At 37.1% G+C, this 17,934-nt stretch overlaps 1 protein-coding gene across 1 annotated transcript in view; it reads left to right on the top strand.

Moving 5' to 3' along the window:
* Positions 1-7,699: 7,699 nt before the first annotated feature.
* AQR (aquarius intron-binding spliceosomal factor) overlaps positions 7,700-17,934 on the top strand; it is a 49,847-nt gene continuing 39,612 nt past the window's right edge. The window contains exons 1-10 of the mRNA XM_061367660.1: positions 7,700-7,837; positions 8,685-8,741; positions 9,888-9,928; positions 10,995-11,030; positions 12,608-12,728; positions 13,272-13,412; positions 14,086-14,154; positions 14,632-14,732; positions 15,300-15,376; positions 16,584-16,648. Of these exons, the coding sequence (XP_061223644.1) occupies positions 7,736-7,837; positions 8,685-8,741; positions 9,888-9,928; positions 10,995-11,030; positions 12,608-12,728; positions 13,272-13,412; positions 14,086-14,154; positions 14,632-14,732; positions 15,300-15,376; positions 16,584-16,648 (810 nt within the window). The 5' untranslated portion in view covers positions 7,700-7,735. The remainder of the gene's footprint in view (positions 7,838-8,684; positions 8,742-9,887; positions 9,929-10,994; positions 11,031-12,607; positions 12,729-13,271; positions 13,413-14,085; positions 14,155-14,631; positions 14,733-15,299; positions 15,377-16,583; positions 16,649-17,934) is intronic.

Here is a 17,934-nt window from a genome sequence, read left to right as displayed (position 1 = left end):
TTTTTTCACTGGAAAACTACCTTTCAGGATATTTTACATTGTTATGCAACTTGAAACCTTAAGTTTTTAATCCTGTTTCTAAATTAACATCTGTAAGGTACATGGCATTCTTTTCATTATTTAAATAGATCCATATTTATTTAAGTAAAATGTTTCTTTGGTTCTGTTTTAATTTTTGAAGTGTTTTATCTAGGTTTTGCTGTGGCATGAGCTTTGTAGTATTTGGTATAAATGAAATGAAGGGAGTTTTTATTTTCGTACCTGTTATTCTTTCCTATTTTCAGAGAGAATAAAATCAGGAAGGGTACTCAGAAACAGTCTGTAGTTAACTATGACTTTTGTATGACAGACAATTTCAGTACATTAATAATGACTATACTTATATATTGAGATTTTTTTTTCTCCCTATGTGAATTGTTTCATATTGAAAGAATACTGTATAAAATGTTTTGAAAGTGTATGGTAGAGCTTTTAAAATACTGGTAATAAATTATTTTATTTATACTGTACTTTTAATTGTATACTTTATGTGCAGGTCAGTTTTGAAACTATGTAATATTCAATTTCCAAAGAAGTTTAAGGCTACATATTAAAATAACTAACTTTGCATATTAGAAAAATAGGCTTCAAGATCTCTTTTGTTACCAAATAGAAATATGCTTAAAGATAGTAAGATCTTTTTTAAGGAGTCACAGTCATTTAAAAAAAATTCTATGTTTGAGAGTAATGTTCAGAGAACACTAAACTTGTTGTGTTTGAAAATACTCAATTTGAGTAAAATGAGGGAAAAGAAATATATAAAAAGCTCCTTTTCAGGGATAAATAGACATACATGTGAGGTGCTACTGTCTGATTAATTTGGAAACTAATGTAATATTTGGGTTCCATGGGATTTCAGAAGGGCAGTAAGGGCCACTTTGTTTATCTGGCTCTCTAACCCTTTATGAGAAGTTCTGTGTCAGTATAAATTAATTGTTTTTGAGGGGATTATAGCATAAACTAGCTAGGAAAAGGTAAAGCAGAAGGAGGAAAAAAATCTTAAGGTCGAAATCCTGTCTCTTTTGAAGTTACCAGTAAAATTCTCCAAGTACCTTTGAGAATTTGAGCTAGAATGGTTTTCCCAGTGTTAACAGTAACACTTTGTGTTGTTCATTAATATGTTAGTCATTTTCCATAATGCTTCAAGGCAAGGTCAAGCCATCAATCTTTGAAGTGTATTTTGGTGGCAGAGCCATTGCCTGTGGTTTTGTTAGAATGAGCTGATGTCAAATAGCAATAATCTCATAGTACTGAAGTAGTGGGTTTTTGTAAAAAAAAAGACTATATGCAGAACCAATGCATATTCCTGCAAATATTCCTGCAAACAGGAAAACAGTGGGTCCTCATGTGTTAATACTGAGCTCTCCCCAAGGAGAGCCTCTCAAATTACGCAGATACAGCTTTGAGGTAGTTTTGTGTGAACAAACAAAAGGTCAAATATTTTAAAACAAACAGAAGAAGGTGAAAGTACTTTTAAGACAAAGTACACAATATTAAATTCACTAGAACTGCAGTACCAACTGATCACATCATTTTCTATCTAGGAAATGTGGCTATAGATAACTCTAATATGATTTGATTGCTGTGCTATCCTTGCAATGTCTGCAGAAAACGAAAAATTGCAAAATATATATGTAAGTATTCCCATGTATGTCTAGGGGAAAATTCAGAAAGGAAGACAAGCCATCATAAACCACAGAAAAACTGTTTAATCACTTTTGTACCTGCTTCTCACAGAGTGTTTGGTTTTTCACTTGTCTGTGATCTGCTCTCACTCTTACACCCAGAGCCACAAGAAAATTTAGGCAAATGGGAGACAAACACAAACGAAATGGAATTGTTAATGAGACCCGAGGCTTCAAATTTAGGTGCTGGACTTAATGCTTAGTTTTCCTGGCTACCTTCTGGTATAAATGTAAAACTCTGAAAGTCATAATCTCGCAACAGTAGCTCTCTTGAGTAACACTTACAGTTGGATAACTCTTAAATCAATAAAGGCTATGGGTTCAGTCTTTCTAATGGCCCCTTGTAATAATGTTGAAAATGCCTAGATGTCCTAAATAACTAAAGGGGTCACGGTTCATATTCCTAGCACAAGGTTTTGTGGATTTTTAAAGTGCAAGTTTTACCTTAATAGCCTAGTTTTATGGTCTGATGGCTATAGATGAGATGTGTCTGAGAGGCAGTTATCATAAGGAAAATTGCAGTTACAGAAGTGACTTTTCTATGGTCTCACCTTATTTTCTCCAGGTTGAGCAAATTAATTGTACTTTTTCATATAATGACTAGTTCTGTCAAGTAGCTTTTAAACAGCATCTTTCTTAGCGTGTGTTAAAAAAATGAATCTTCAATGTCCATGCAAGTGAAGAAGTCAGTCTTATGCCAACAAAATCACTCACAAGTAGAATTGATCCTTTCCTTGTTCAAAAATTGCTGTTCTAACATGAAGGTGTCGTTTTGTACATCCTGAGTTACTTCAAGTCTCTAAATGCTGTTTTACTCCTGTACTCTGCCATTCCAGTTCCTGTCTGCCTCTAGGATATGCAAATGTGCATCTTGATTCTGCTGTACACCTGACACAGTTTGTATATGCCACTGAAATTTTTCCTCTTCACTGGAATACTTCCAGTGTCGCTGGTCCAAATCTGTATGGACCGGTGAAACACCATATGTGATTTGCGGAGGCTCATGGAGCTGGTTATTGCACATGTGCTGCCATGGCATGCAAAATGGTGCCTGAGAATGCGAGTGCATGAAGATGGGAGCAGCTGACTGGCTATGGTGAACACTGTGGCTGGTATGTAGGATAGCGATATGAATGAAAGTGGCCTGGGTATGTAGGATAGCGATAGCGTATGGAAATGGTGGCTATCCAGCTTTGCTTATGGCTGCTTCTCCAGATATGGCACTGGAGTGTACTTTGCTCATATAGTGAAGTAAGGGAATACAGAGAATTACGTGGCCACTGCTGTATAATAAATTACCCATGGTGTTTCCCATTTGTAGTGCTAATGCATTGCACTCAATTTCTATTGGAGTCAAAGAAAGCACTATCTTCCTGGTATGCAAATTTGTATTATTTTATTGGTGCATTTTTTTATGAAAGTGTAAGTTTTAATGCTTAGTATGTGCTTGCAAAAGTATGTGCCTGCTTAGTTCCAGGAACTCAGATGATTTCCGCAATATTGACTTTTATTTTGATTATAAGAGGATCCTGAGCAAAGAGATTCCCGTTAGTGACAATAGTTGTACTAAACTGAGTAGAAACCTACTAAGCCATCTAGACTCCTCAAGTGTATCAGTCAATTCGAGGATAATTTTTAAGATCAAAATGGTATAATTTTTCCATAACGTTGGGATCAACCTTGGATTAGTATCTTGGCAACCTTGTTTGCCATAGTGCACTGTATCTTGTATTTTATACTCTTGATCTGTATAGTAGCAGTTACTTGGGTAGTGAGAATGGCTTTGTAAGAATTCCCTCAGGCATTGAATAGTGTGTGTGATGCTGTGCAGTTAGCAGAGGAAAAATGTGAATTTGCCAGTAAGCTAAAATGGTTTGCCATGTAATAGTTGATATCACAATAGAAGCTGGGTTTTGGTTGGTTTCGTTGGTTTTTTTTGAGTAAAATATTAAAAGTTAATAAATTATTTTTCAATATTACACCAATGTGAGTTTTGGTCTTCTCAATAGCTATTCTGTTTTACTGTCATTTTATCCTCTCTTAAAATCCTGGCATGCTAATGGAAATGACTACCAAAAGCCTAGAAAATATGGAGAAAGGCACAGGTGAAAGCTTTAGGAGACTAGAGCTAGCTCTCAGCATCTTAGAATTGTTCTCCCCTGATTAAGTTTTATGCTGCGTATTAGATACATATCAGTTTTGTCTGCAATCTGTGGGGTTTTTTTGGTATATTGTGAGAAAGGATGTGATTGAGAATCTACTTTCACAATGATGCTGCAAATAGATTCAACTTCCCACAGCATTTCCCGAGCATTAGCAGCAAGGACGTTACTTGCCTTAGAATCTCATTTCAGTAATGAAGACCTATTCCTCCATCAAACAGATTCCTCATACATTATCTTTTTTTGTTCCTTAGAAATTTTGCCACATAACAGCCTCTTGCGGGATTTTCAACAAATATTTCTAGGGCTTTACTGGCCATTAGTCTCTTGTCTTCATACCACTGTTCTCCTCCAGTTGGTATGAACCTAACTAGATGTCTCTTAAGAGAATTAGAATAGCCCAGAGTCTGCTCTACCTTGAGCTGTTACCTAAATGTAAGCCCAGCTCCAGGAAGCTAAGAATGACATAAACTCTCTTACTTCCCCCCACCTCCTTCACTAGAGGCAGTGCTTGCTATTCTGGGATGTAAAAGCAGCTGGGTTGCTGAATTAACCATATTTTCTTCTAGTCATGAGCTCAGAATTTCCATTGAAGTTACTGTGAGTTTTGCACAAAAATCAAGGGCAGTACATTGGCCAGAACGTGTGCTAAATAAATATTTATACACAAATCAGAATGCTACTGATGGCTTCTTTACACTTTAAAATTCTAAATATTTTAAGAAGCATCTGTTACTAAACTAGAGGCATCATATTTGCTGAGTGGAAGTACACATACTGATTACCCATATTTAATGAGATAAATACAGTGACAAAGTTTTGCACTAGAAGAATGCATATAAAGAAAATAGTAAAAGCAATGTGACGTGACTGAATTAAAGCTGTAATGAACAGGCTGAATGTCTATGTGAATGCTAACTGCTATGAAGGATAAGCTACAAAGCTTATCCTTCGAACAAAGCTTTCCCATCAAAGTTTACATAGGTCCAAGATAATACCTATACTGACTCTGCATCTCAGTGCAGAGTTTACTTACGTCTGAGAAGCTGAAAGATAAGAGACATGAAGGATAAATATATGTGTGTGTGTGAAAGAGAAACAGTAAAAAGTGAAATTCTGTATTAGAAGTATGTAGCTGCTGAATCTAGTTTGTGGTCATGTCTCACTGAAGACCCTGAAACAATAATAAACCTTAAGATCAATTAATATTAGAAATACTTATAGATTGTTTGGAGTTTTCATTGCTAGAAATTAATAATTTCTGTGACTAGGTAGAACCTTATCTAAAAGGTAGACAGGACAGAACATAGAAACAACACTACCTGATGCTTCCACTGCGTTCCAGAGAGTATCATTGAGACAAAGCCATGTCCAGCTTAGTGGTGATCTTGGCTTGTACAGTTTACAAAGAAGAGGAGAAAAGCATATTTTTCCTAGCTACAAGAATATAGAAGGGCAAGCATCCAAACCAAAAAGAGCTAATTAAGAAAGCAAAGCAGCATTGAATATAAATTGACCAGGACTGTATGTAGCCTAGAAATGAATAACAGTCTTGAAAAATGCATCTACTGAAATGTGTGACTTATTAAATAATACATGTCTTCATGAATGAATTAACAGATTTTTGAAGAGAGGGAATATTTGATTTTCTTGACGTGTTAAGTCAATGAGTATAGAAAGATGGGGAACTTCACTGAAGGCTGTGGGGACAATAGGATGCAAGACTTTATTTTTTCCCCCAACTACAAAGCAGTTTGGGGTGGAAAGTGACAGATGTGCCTCCACTCGGGGGGAAACTGAGCATAGCATTTGAGAGACCAGTCGTAACAGACAGTTGCAAGCTGAAGTGTTTCAAGCTGGGGTGAGAGTTGCTGACAGGGATGTAAGTACAACTCCAGGTGTCATTATGCCCAGTCTCACCACAACTCCTCTTTAAAGTTTCAGCTGCTCTTGAGGCTTGAAAGTGATGTATTTTGCCAAAGCACTAATTTATACTTCAGTTATTCATTTGTAGTCCTACTGCCCCAGCACTCTGTAACTAAACAATACTCCATACAGAGGAGTATTTAATGCATTATTTATAGAGAGGAGATCTTTACTACTTTATTTGACATTGCCACTGAAGGATGTAATAATGTTGCCTAACATTAGCCATCTACTACTAGTTTCTGGTATCAGAAGGTACTTCAGAGAATTAGTTCTGATTTGCCCTCTGGAATGACCTCTGTTGTTCTGAACTCTGATACCAAGTCACCGTAGCCTCTCCTAATTGTCTCATGGTCCATCTTAAACAGAAGTCAAACTTTGGGCTCCCATTTGAAAGACAGTTTCAGAAGATTTCCTATTTTCAGCCTCTTGTAATGAATGAACTTTTATTTCTTTGTCCTTTTTTATCGCTGATCTGCAGCTTCAATAGTTCAGTAAGATGGAGCAATATGCTAACATAGCTCAGCCACCCAGCTCAGACTTTAGGTAAATTTTACTTATATTTTCTACACCTGTCCATGAATGCAGGCTATGGAGAAAGGTCAGACATCAAAAGGGGGTAGTTATATTTGAGTGATTTCAATAAGCCCAAGTCAGCCACAGACTCTAGGTTAAGTTCAATCGAAGTTTCTCAATGTGCTGATTTTTACCAAAATTTAAGCATCAGGATGGGGTACGTTGTTATTTTTTCAGTGCTTTACATTCACATATTTTTCATCAAATACAGACCTCACTGAAGGTTTCAATCATTAAAGAAAATGATGCTCAGCCCTTGTTATTTACGTAATTTGTTACTGGTACTTTTGTTAACTTTTTGATTTTACTAGTTTTCATACAGGAAACATAAGTCTTCTGGACCTTTTAAAGCAACGGCACAAAGCAGGCGTATTTATTTGAATGCAGCTGCTGTCTGATCCTGTTCAAGGTACTGTCATTACGTTTCCCATTCCCATTGTACATTCTAATTCAACTTCAAAAAGAATATTTAGCTTAACCTCCGCCTGAAGAGATGAAATGGAGATCACCTTGATATCAAAACAAAGGAGGTCATATTCAAACCAGCTCCAGTGGCATCTGCCTGCAGTCTGAGGTACGTGAGTGGCAGGTGCTGGATAATGACTGCAGAAACAAAGCCCAGAACTTCTCTAGGGAGGCTCTTTATTTCCTCCTTAATTAATCTGTTTACTAAATAGAGTCAGTTAATTGCAAAATAATCTAAATCATTACCAGGACCCTGACTTGTGTGAACGTGCTATTTCCCCTCTCCACTGTGCTTGTCTGCCACGGTTTCCAGGATTTCAGGGCTGTGAATCGCACAGATACCGCAGCCACACTCTCTCGGTGGCGGTTGTTTGACGTTGGTAGAAGTAGATCTTTTCCACGCTGGATGGACAGAAACCTTTGCCCTAAACGACAAATAGAATAGAAGGAGTCATCCTAAGTGGATTCACAGAGCGTTTTGGAGGCTGGGTGAGAAACAACCTGCTGCACTAACTGCGCCCCTCTTTTCAGACGGAGACTCCTGAATTGCTCATTCGGGTGCCCCCTGCAAAGGGCGGGTCCGCTGCTGGGAACTGGCTGGGCCTAGCAGGAAGCGCGATACGGCGGCCGGCCTCGGGAGAGGCTGGAGAGGCCCGGCACCACCGCTCCGCTCTGCGCCCGCCGGCAGCGGTGGCAAGCAGGGCGCGGCAGGTGGCGCCAGAGCCGCCCCTCCTAGAGGCCGCTCTAGCTCTCCTGTCGCCGGAAGTGCTTCCGTTTCTGCTGCTCCTCCTCACCCGGAGGTCGGGCCCGCTGGGCGGTAGCCGGGGCGGTGCGTGTGGCAGAGCCCAGGCTGGGAGCAGCGGCGCGGATCCCGGCGGCACCATGGCTGCGTCGGCGGCGTCGTCCTCCTCCTCCTCCTCGGCCCAGCCGAAAAAGGTCGTGGCTCCCACCGTGTCGCAGATCAACGCGGAGTACGTGACCCAGGTAGGACTCGTGCGGATCTGTGGGCCGCGGCTCCCGCTGCTGCAGGCGAGTGCTGTCAAGGCCGCTCCGGTAGTGGCGGCGCACGGTGTTCAGTAGTGCTTGCGGCACGTCAATGGTAGGAAAAGAGCATTTTGGCATAAGAGAGGTTTAGCGCCTGCGTTACCGTAGGAAACGTTGTGTGCCCCCAGCATTTGTTGACTAGAGAAATTTACCAGAGCTGTACTGTCGAATATATCAGATTTGTTGTTACACGGGAAAGGTTACTGATAGTTCTTTGTAGCTGAATAGCTTAAGTGGTTTCCTGCAAGTGTTCAATTTTATTTTATTGGTTTTGTGCTGGGAATGCTGGTTTCCTTCCTCTTCAACCAAAAAAGGTTGAGTGAAGTGGGTTAGGAAGCTCTTGCCAACATGGCTCAGGAGTTTTGAAGTGGTAGTTACAGCACATACCCTTAAGGTATTAGGCCCTGTAGTTCTTTGTGAAGTTCTGCAGTGGGAGAGTAATCGTGTGCAGTCTGGGGGTTGCTGTCCCTGAAATATCATGGCACATTTTTGAGAGATTTGCTAGAAGTAACTTAGGCTTTTCTGAACCCCTGTTACATAGCAGCCTGTGCAGCTGGATTTTTTACAGAGAATCACACCTCTGTTGGAAAAGGTTTAGGTATAAAACTTTAAATGGTTGAAAGCCTTGCTGTTGGAAAACATAATTTTGTTACCTGTAGTTACTGTAAGCTAAAATTGAGGTACTACTGAAATAAAGTTTGGGATGGAATGTTTCATAGAGCTATTACATCAATAAAACTGAAAATGTATATATTTAACTTTTTTTTTCTTTCTTCTCCTCATACAGTTAGCAAATAAATACTGGGCTCCACATGTGAAGAAAAAATTGCCTTTTGATTCAAAGGTAAATACTTCTACTGGAATTGTGTTGGGGTGTAAAGAATGAGGATCAACCATTTTCTGATGTGCCAGCTTCCCATGGTGCTTATTTTATATAAGAGTATAGCAGACTGCTTGGAAGATCAGCAGCTGATTAACACTGTAATTTGTTAATGTATTTGTAGTTTATAAATGTAGGCAGTGTTATGAAGGTGTGCAGTATGCTATACAAATGCAGTTCTCCTGCCTATTTGTTCAGTTTATTTTGGTAAAGAACTTACGAGAGTGAAAGATTTTTTTGAGCATCAGCTTTACAGTTAAAAGATGTTTAAGGAGGGGCTATTCTTAGCAATCAAAGAAGGAGGAAAGATGCAAGTATTATTGAACTGTATGCTTCTTTCTAAAAGCTTCTTGAGAGAGTTTTGATCAGACAACTTTATTACTGTTCTGGTGGATATGTGTGTTTTGAATGTCAAAAATTTGTCATGATGTGTTCGTTTTTTTTGTATTGTATGGTTCTTGAATATCTGGTTTCATTCCCTTGTGAATATTTGGCTAAATTTCCCTTTCCAGTCTTGGTTTACTCTCTCTCTTTTTAGTATCTGTGATAGTATTTATCTGTTATTGTTAGAACTGGGATGTAAATAAGCAGTTGAACTCCATCTCTGAGCCTGTTGCAACAGATAATGCAGATGCTTTCAGTCCTGTTGGAAAAACTAGGTAAAAATGTCTGGATGTAATTAAATGTCAGTTAAAAGAAAGTGACAACAGGTGACAGAGTTGATGCAGGCTTTACTCTCAAAGACTGTTCTTTAAATTCAACGCTAAGCCAAAGAGTAACAATAAAGGAATTTGCATATCTGTTTGACTTGTCTATAAAAATCTCAGCAAGATGTTTATTCCTTCAGAATAATTCAAATGAGGGTCCAGTTAGTTCTCTGTCATGTGCTTATCCTCAAGTTGGTTCACCTTCTTTGTGGGAATGTATCTGTGAAGCTTCTGGACTCTTCAGAGCTGAGACACAATTGTTACAACACTTTTGATCAAATAGCAGTGAGCAGAGAGTAAATAATTCAGTGTAACTTTCAGTGCATAAGGTGTCTTAATACATTTTAATCACTTGAGGTATATAAAATTCTTAACTACTTTTTAAAAATATTCTTTCCTATAGGTTATTGAAGATGTGTATACAAAAGAAATTGTCAGGTCAAAGTAAGTACATTAATCACTTTCACTTGCAGACAAGCATTCCAACATCTGTTTTTGAAGTGGTTTATAATGTCTTGTAGAATTTCAAAAGGCATTAACATGTTGAAAGCAGATGAGTATTACTCCAGTGCATGTGAGTCATTTAATTGTTACAGTTTTTCAAAGTCTGAATGAGGCAAAAAGGAAGTTCTTGAGCTCATAAATGTGATGGTTGGACATAATATTGTTTGGTTCCTTGCTCTGGTAGTGTGCTGAGGTTTATATTGGCTTTGTCGTGATGGTTACAGAACGTTGACCCCTTCTTTTGTCACTGAGGTGTGTAAATTAAAAAAACACTTGAGGAGTGTGCTGCCTCTAGCTCTTTGCTTTCTCACTAGTTATTGTTACCTGGTTTGTAAAGGGCAAGTCTTACTTCAATGAAATGTAATGTTAGATGGTGGAGACAAAGAATTCAAGATTAACTGCATTCTATAGCTTTGTGCGCAGAAAAGAGTTGTAACTGTAGGCGCTTGGAGCTTTTCTGGAGAAGTTTGGGCTCTGGAGAGAATTTTCTTTATAATTCATGTCCTTCATGAAAGTAGTCTAAGAATTGCCGTATAGGATCAGAATAAGCTTCAATTTCCAGTCAGTGAGAAGAGATGCCATTACGAACTGATGAAATACATAGTTGTGGTTTTTCAGAAGACACTCAGCTTCTAGCAATTTGTGTCTTTAAGGCTATTGGAAGTAGTGTCTTCATATTTAAAAGATCTAGATGTTTTTTGTTTCATCATGTTTTTGGTTTTGTTTTTTTTGTTTGTTTGTTTTTGTTAATGTGTCTGTGATTGCTTAATGAAGCTGCATTAACTTTAGGTTCCATGGTATTGCAACAGTTACTTCTGCATTCAAGTGCTCTTGCATGGAAATGGAGGGAGGGAAAAGGGAGAAAGGGAAGCAGAAATAATTTCTAGATGTTTCAACAGCTTTTGTTATATAACAAAATAAGGGAAAAGTCAGCTGTTTTCCTTCAGCTGTGATGTGTATGGGAGGCTTTCTTACCTGTGTTAATTGATTACTTTTTCCTTTTTAGGTTTGCTATTAGAAAGATAATGCTTCTTGAATTCAGGTAAGCTAATTGGAGTGAAATTCTAAGTTATTTTTTCATAGGAACCTGTAAAGGTAAGAAACAAATGGAGGGCAGTAAGTCAGTTTGAATTAGTATTCTCATTTATTACTATTTACTAAAGCCTTGAATTGTGTGCCTAGAAAAATGAAGTGAGGAGAGCTTGATTTAAGGTTGGGTTAATTTCATAAGCATAAATAACATATCAGAATATTCTGAATTTCTAGTGTAAGCGAAGCGAACCAAAGAAGAGAGTATGAATGCAGTAGGTAAAAAAGCTTGGGGCTGTAATTTGGAATGTGTTATCAAGCTTGAAATCAGAACTCAGTGAAGTCAGAGGAAGTTTTTAGATTAAGTCTCTTAACGGCAAGGGTAAAAGTGAACTGTGCTGCAGCAGCATTGCTAACATGTTTTTTCGTTTGAAAATAAATGGAAATCTGTTTAAAAGATTCTTGCATCTACTTCAGACTTTCCTGGAAGAACTGATAAAGCATGTCTAAAATGATGTAAAATAAATATTGGTAATATTTACATATTTTAGGCCACAATATTTAATGTTTTGTTGGCTCTGTTTTATTTCACAGATCTTATGAACAGATAGAACGAGGTGGTTTTTGGTTGAGATAAATTGTTTCAAAAGCCTGAAATATATAAGTAGTACCACTAACTAGAACAGTAGGACAAACTTATGTATGTTTTTTATTTCTCTTGTAGAAAAGGTGGACAAGAAAATAGAAGCTATGTTTTGGTTTTGACACTAACAAATGGCTTGCTGGTAGTATGAGTTCTGGAATTTGCATGCCAGCAATACCATGGAGTTAGAAGTTTTCATTCTTTTTATGAACATTCTTAATGTTACCAGCCTGTAATTTAGTACTTTCTGGACTATAGCGCTATCTATTGCCATTTGTCCTTGTAAGTCATGTTCTCTCTTTTCTTCTCCTGTCTCCCCCCATCTGTCTGTCAGACTCTCCTGTCTTCACACACATGAGATATTCCTGTCCTTCATTCTTGCTCATGTAGGGTTTATCCTGGATAGAGGGCATAATAGTAATTTTAATAAAATATTCTGAAGGTTTCAGAATTCCTAGGTTAAATGATATGTGGAGTTCTGTGGATGGATTTAGGGGGACAACAGTAGTTGTCCTTTGCATTTTATGCTAGGAAATGTTGCATGAGGTGATGTTATTTAGACAAGTGAAGGGTTTTTGTTTTTGTGGTTTTTTTTTTTGGGGGGGGGGGGGGGTGGGGTGGTTTGTTTTTTTTGTTCTCTCTTTGGAAAATTAACGTGAATTTGTGTTATGACTTTATTGGGTTATGGACACTTGTTACATATGAAAACCTTCTGGTAAATGTGTCTTCCTGATAAGAAACTCATCTGCCTCTTTGTAGCAGTTATGGAGTCTAACAAGTTTTGCTGCAGTAACCTAAATGAGAGGTAACGTCGGGAACTACTTGCAAACTGTGAAGACAGGTGTAAGGAAGAGGAGGAAAAAGCCCTGTGCATAACTGCTCTTTTAAATGAGTGACAGATTATGTAGGTGGCAGCAACTAATGAAATATTCTTTGTCTCTTCACAGCCAGTACCTTGAAAATTACCTATGGATTAATTATTCTCCAGAGGTGTCCAGTAAGGCATATTTAATGTCAATCTGCTGTATGGTGAATGAGAAGTTTAGAGAGAATGTCCCTGCATGGGAGGTAACTGATTTCAATTACAGCTGGAATTGACTTTGATTCACAAGTTGCAGCTTTTGCAGTGTGCTTGCTTATACTGACAGAAGGTAGCAAAGCTTGTAGTGTTAAAAGTAAATGGTATGTCACCTGGAATGCCACATAGTGGTGTTTTAAAGTGTGTGTTCTTTTCAGAGAAAGCAATGGACAAATGAAGTCACCAGATTCTTGCTGAAGTATAACTCCTTTGTTCTGCTGTGTGATGCCATTACATCAGCAGCAGCGTTTGCTTTTTTTGGCACTTGACAAAAGTCAGGCATTTGCAGAGTTCTTGCTCTGATACTGGAAAAAAAAAAAGGATTCCCATAGTGTGAGGATCCTTGATCAGGAGAAGATCATTAGTCAGTTTTGTTTGTGCTGCCTGGTCAGAATAAATGAAAAAGAGAAAAACTTAAGCCTTCCTTTAAGAGATACAAATGGGTTTAGAGGACTTAAACTATGTTATGTGAAAGAAGAGTAAAATGATTTGTATGAATCTGACTTAAAATCAACTTCCTATTCTATTTTTAGATATTCCAGAAAAGGCCAGAACACTTCCCCTTCTTTTTCAAATGCATACTGGAAGCATCACTGGTCGAAAATGACAGTGAATACTCTCTGCATGAACAGACAGTCCTGCTGCTTCTCCTTGATCACTGCTTCAGCAGTTTGGTATATTAAAAGTAACTGTAATATTTCCAATGTATTTATGCTATTTGATATTAATAACAGTTTAGTTTTAACAATCCCTGCTTATAAGACAGATGAAGCAAAATTCCTATTTAAGGAAAAGATGGTATGAAAGGGTTTTTACCCCTGTTTTTGGCTCTTGCTGTATGGTTCCAGATCACAGGCAGAGTTGGAGAGAAAACATTTGAAATGACAGTTGAAATGACATGAATTACAGAGAAAATTAGTTTTCTCGGATTTGGAAGAGTGTAGATGAAGTGGGAGAAGCTTGATAAGTAAAGGCTTCAGGAGGAAAGGTAGCATGAAAACAGAGAAAGCACAGTAAAACAGCTCAATTCAAGAAGAAATGACTGAAGAAGGAACATCAGTTCTCATTGTCTTTCTTCTATGCTAAAACTACTTACCTGGAAGAGGCCCCTGCTCAAGTGTTAAGAACTGACAGAATCCACGGAAATAACCTAAAATGCAGAAGTCTTCAACAGTTGCAAGTGTTACTGAGGGGCTATTGTGCAGTTTCCTCTTAGGAAATTGTGCAATCTAATGCAATAATGTGCTTGGTTTTGTCAGATGGTAATATGCATTGGGGTATTTTGTAAGGAACTTCAGAAAACATAAGAATTTAAAAAAATATTTTCTGTCTGTAACTTTCTAACAGGAAGTGGATTTGATCAGAGCACAGGTGCAGCAGCTCATTTCCTTACCGATGTGGATGGCTCTACAACCTGTAAGCATAACACTGTAAACTGGCAAAGCAATCTTCTAGGCATTTATTCAGGTTTTGTAAAGTGACTTCTTATGGAACATTGTTGTGGAAGTCTGATTATTTAAAGCTGCCTGCTTTGTTGTGGAATTATGTATTTGTGTATTTGGTAGCATTATCTTTCTTGTTTATTATTAATTTCAGTGTAATTATTAATGATGTAATTTTTCATAAAACTAAGCTTTGTTGCTTATAGCTTCTTCAGGCTATAATTTGTAGACAAGGCCATGAAATCACGGGAGCTGTGGAATGGAGCTGATATCTAGCCATACCTACTCTCTAGCAGGATTATGTTCTTGCTTTACAGTAATACTTAGATTATCTGAGACAGCTATTTATTTTTGTTGTATATTTTTTCTTTTTATAAAAAGACTGGATTGTATTTTTATCTCGCATGAAAACAAGGATTCTTGGTGACTGAATAACATTGTAACATTTCAGAAACGACTGGAGCAAGAGCTGAAAAAGACACCAAAACTAAGAAAATTCTGGAATCTAATTAAGAAAAATGATGAGAAAATGGATGAGGAGGCAAGAACGCGGTATGTTACAGAAGCCTTTTTTCCTGATAACTTCAAAGCCCTTAATGCCTTTGTTGTGTTTCAGCGAAAATAAATTGTTTCAATTAAAAAAATGTTTATTTTTTTTTAAAAACAACTATGAAGATGACACGTAAGGATTAATCATGTGGTCTCTATTTATGGAAAATACTGTTATGTAGTTACTCATATTTTTTTCATGACCTTTAGCAAATGTTTAGCTTTTAAGAATATAGCTTATGCAAGTATTTGAATAAATTTGTGTGTATATCACCAAAGTTAAACATTCCAGTACTTTCATGTTACAATCTGGTAAGGTGGTGACATACTTTTCCGCTTTGGCTCAGTAGAAGCATGGGCTGTTAATCAATTCTGTGCCTTAAAGTGTACACCACTAATCTGTCTGCCTGAGAGAAAAGTTATAATTGAAACATTTTACATGTGTTTCAAAGCAGCCTGCTACTGTTATATAAATTTTAAAGCAGCTAACTTTGTGTTAGTGAAAGTTACAATGTACTTCTAGTCTGTGTTTAAGGAATATTAATGATTTTCTCATGTATCTGATTTTAGAGCATATCAGGAGAGAAGATTTCTTTCACAGCTCATCCAGAAATTCATTTCTGTGCTGAAGTCAATACCTGTCTCAGGTAACTGGTTCTTATGTTGCTTTGCTATCTGGTAATCTGTCTTGAATTCTTTCCTGTTGCTGAAGCAACTACTCCTAGGGATACCAAGCTGAGGTTGGAGACCTTCTCTGGATAGGGTTTTAGTGAAATACATGCCTGTCAGCATGAATTTCATGTCAAAGTTAGTATTTGCATTTGTATATGCTTTAAAAATGAAATGGCAGAAAGCTGCTTTAAATCTCTTCTTCTGGTTGGTATGGACTTAATTAAAAAATATTTCTGGGAACTGATATTTTTGTTGCATGCTTACAGCATTAAAACATCTCTTACATACTTAGATGCTTTGTTAAACAGGTGGTATAAATACATATAATAAGGCTCTGTTCTGTTAGTACGCTTGATTTACGGTAAGAACAAAAGCCTAAGTGAAATTCTGTAAGATTTGACTGTGCTTGATTTATAAGTCATTCTGACAAGCAAAATTACATGCTTGCCTGATTTAGAAAGGAAGAGCGTTTGTAAAGGCAGGTGTTAGCCTTTTGATAAAAAGGCTTATTATGCTCCAAGCACAGCACAATTTGGGTAAAATCACTTCCTAGAGTTCTGCTTCTGCTCTTAAATTCAGCGAACTTTAGCTCTTAACTGAGCTGTAAGGGGAAATTGTGTACTGTAACTTCCTCAGTGTCCTCTCTGTTTTTCCAATTATGCAAGACCCATTGTAGGAAGACTTATATGAACAGTTATTTGGAGGTTTTGGAAGTATATATTAATTAAAGCAGACTTAATTTGTGTTTTGACATGACTCTAAAGGCTCCTCAGCAGTTACCACTGAATATTGTCAAGGCCTTTCGCACACACCATGATTATGGCTTTAAAAATAGGTATTTTTGGGTACGTGGAGTTAAAATTTCTGAAGAAGCTTAGCAGGCCATTGGTATCTTGTGGAGGTGTGCATTTTGTGTTTCACATTGCTGGTTTTTTTTTCAGACTGGATAAAATCACTCCTGAAACTGGTTCCATTACTTTCTTGTATCCAAATTTTTTCTGGTTTGCAATGAAAGAAAGGATTGTTTCAGAAAGAGAAGAATGTGCTAGTTAACATTTAACAAGATTAAATGTTATATCAGTATATTGTGGTATATTAGTAGCATTTGTTACGTTTTTAAAGAATAGTTCTAGTGCAAATGTGTGGATCAATTGCAAAAAAAAACATTTTTTTCCTATGTAGGTCCCATTTCTATGGACAAAGTTCATTATTGTGAGAGATTCATTGAACTTATGCTAGATCTTGAGGTAAGTTATTGTAAGTTATTCAACTTATTTCCAGGTGTTCTAATGTTCCAAGTTTTAAATGCATAAAGTAATTACTCCAGCTTTGTTCCAATTAGCAGGTCTTTATGTTGCAGTTGTGCATATGGTTGCTTAACATTTGTCTTCCATCTGTAAATTGGAGGTTTTAGCAGTTCATCCACACTGGGAACTAACTAGTAAGGTTTATAAACCTGATGAATTGTTAGGAGAGAGCTAGGATCCTGAATTACTCAGTGAAGAGGACTTTGTTAATTGGGGTAATGGTAATAATTCTGGCAATTGACTGTGTGACACTTTAATCTGCTAGGAATAACCCAGTATTCTTTTCAGTGTGCAACAGGTCACTTAAAAGTACCCCTTGTGTTGTAGGGCATAACCCTAGAAAGCATCACTACTTCTGAAATGCTATCTATTTCTGTTTGACTAGAATTCAATATTTAGAAGTAAGTTTTGGTGGCCTAGGCTTGTTACAGAATAACAGGACCCCTAGCAAGGTTTTGTAAAATTTTTAAGCAAGTGCTGAGAAAGTGGGACAATTCTAAGCTTTACTTGTACCAGAATTAAAACTAAAGGACATTAATTTATAATTTCTCATATGAGTGAGAAATGAAAATTAAAAATAACTTGAGATTTAGATGACATTCTGAAATAAGACTGTTTTCTGAAACAGTAAGAAGAAGGAATTCTAAAATGGCTTGATCTTCGACTCATATGGGCTAACTGTCCTCTGCTAAATCACTGAAGTTGATGGTGCTTGTAGTTGCAGTAGAATGAATTTTTTAAATTAGAGCTTGTTGTCTTATGGGTGTAGTGTGCTCTCTTAAAACAATGTGTGTATTTGAAGTTAAACTTTAGTCTGGCTGTTAGCCAAAGTGCTTACAGGTAGTACATCTAATGTTGGTTCTTGCTGGGTATTTCAGGAAGGTTAGAATTCAAGCAGTTTTATGATCCTGTTTTAAGTGACTGGAACAAGCAAATGAGAAATTTGCTATAAATCCAAGTCTTTTTTTTTTTCCTTGGTAGCATGTACTGTGTTAATAGACTCTTTTACCTATGTTTTTTTTCAGAATATTACAGTTTCATATTACCATATATAGACTGCCATAAAAGCTTGGTGATTTGATAATTTGAAAATAATGAATCCATGGAAAGTTCTTGTGGTTTTCTGATTGCATTTTTTTGTGTGTGTGTGTTTTTATGTAATTATTGTGCAGGACAATTAACATTTTCTACTACATATTCTTTTATTTTCTTTGCCTTAGTTCTAA

This window comes from Neopsephotus bourkii, unplaced genomic scaffold (genome assembly GCF_033783945.1).
Source record: "Neopsephotus bourkii isolate Nb327-2 ecotype Australia unplaced genomic scaffold, CSIRO-AGI_Nbou_v1 NB_1388, whole genome shotgun sequence".
Lineage (NCBI taxonomy): Eukaryota > Metazoa > Chordata > Aves > Psittaciformes > Psittacidae > Neopsephotus > Neopsephotus bourkii.
This window is presented reverse-complemented; position numbering and strand designations above follow the sequence as displayed.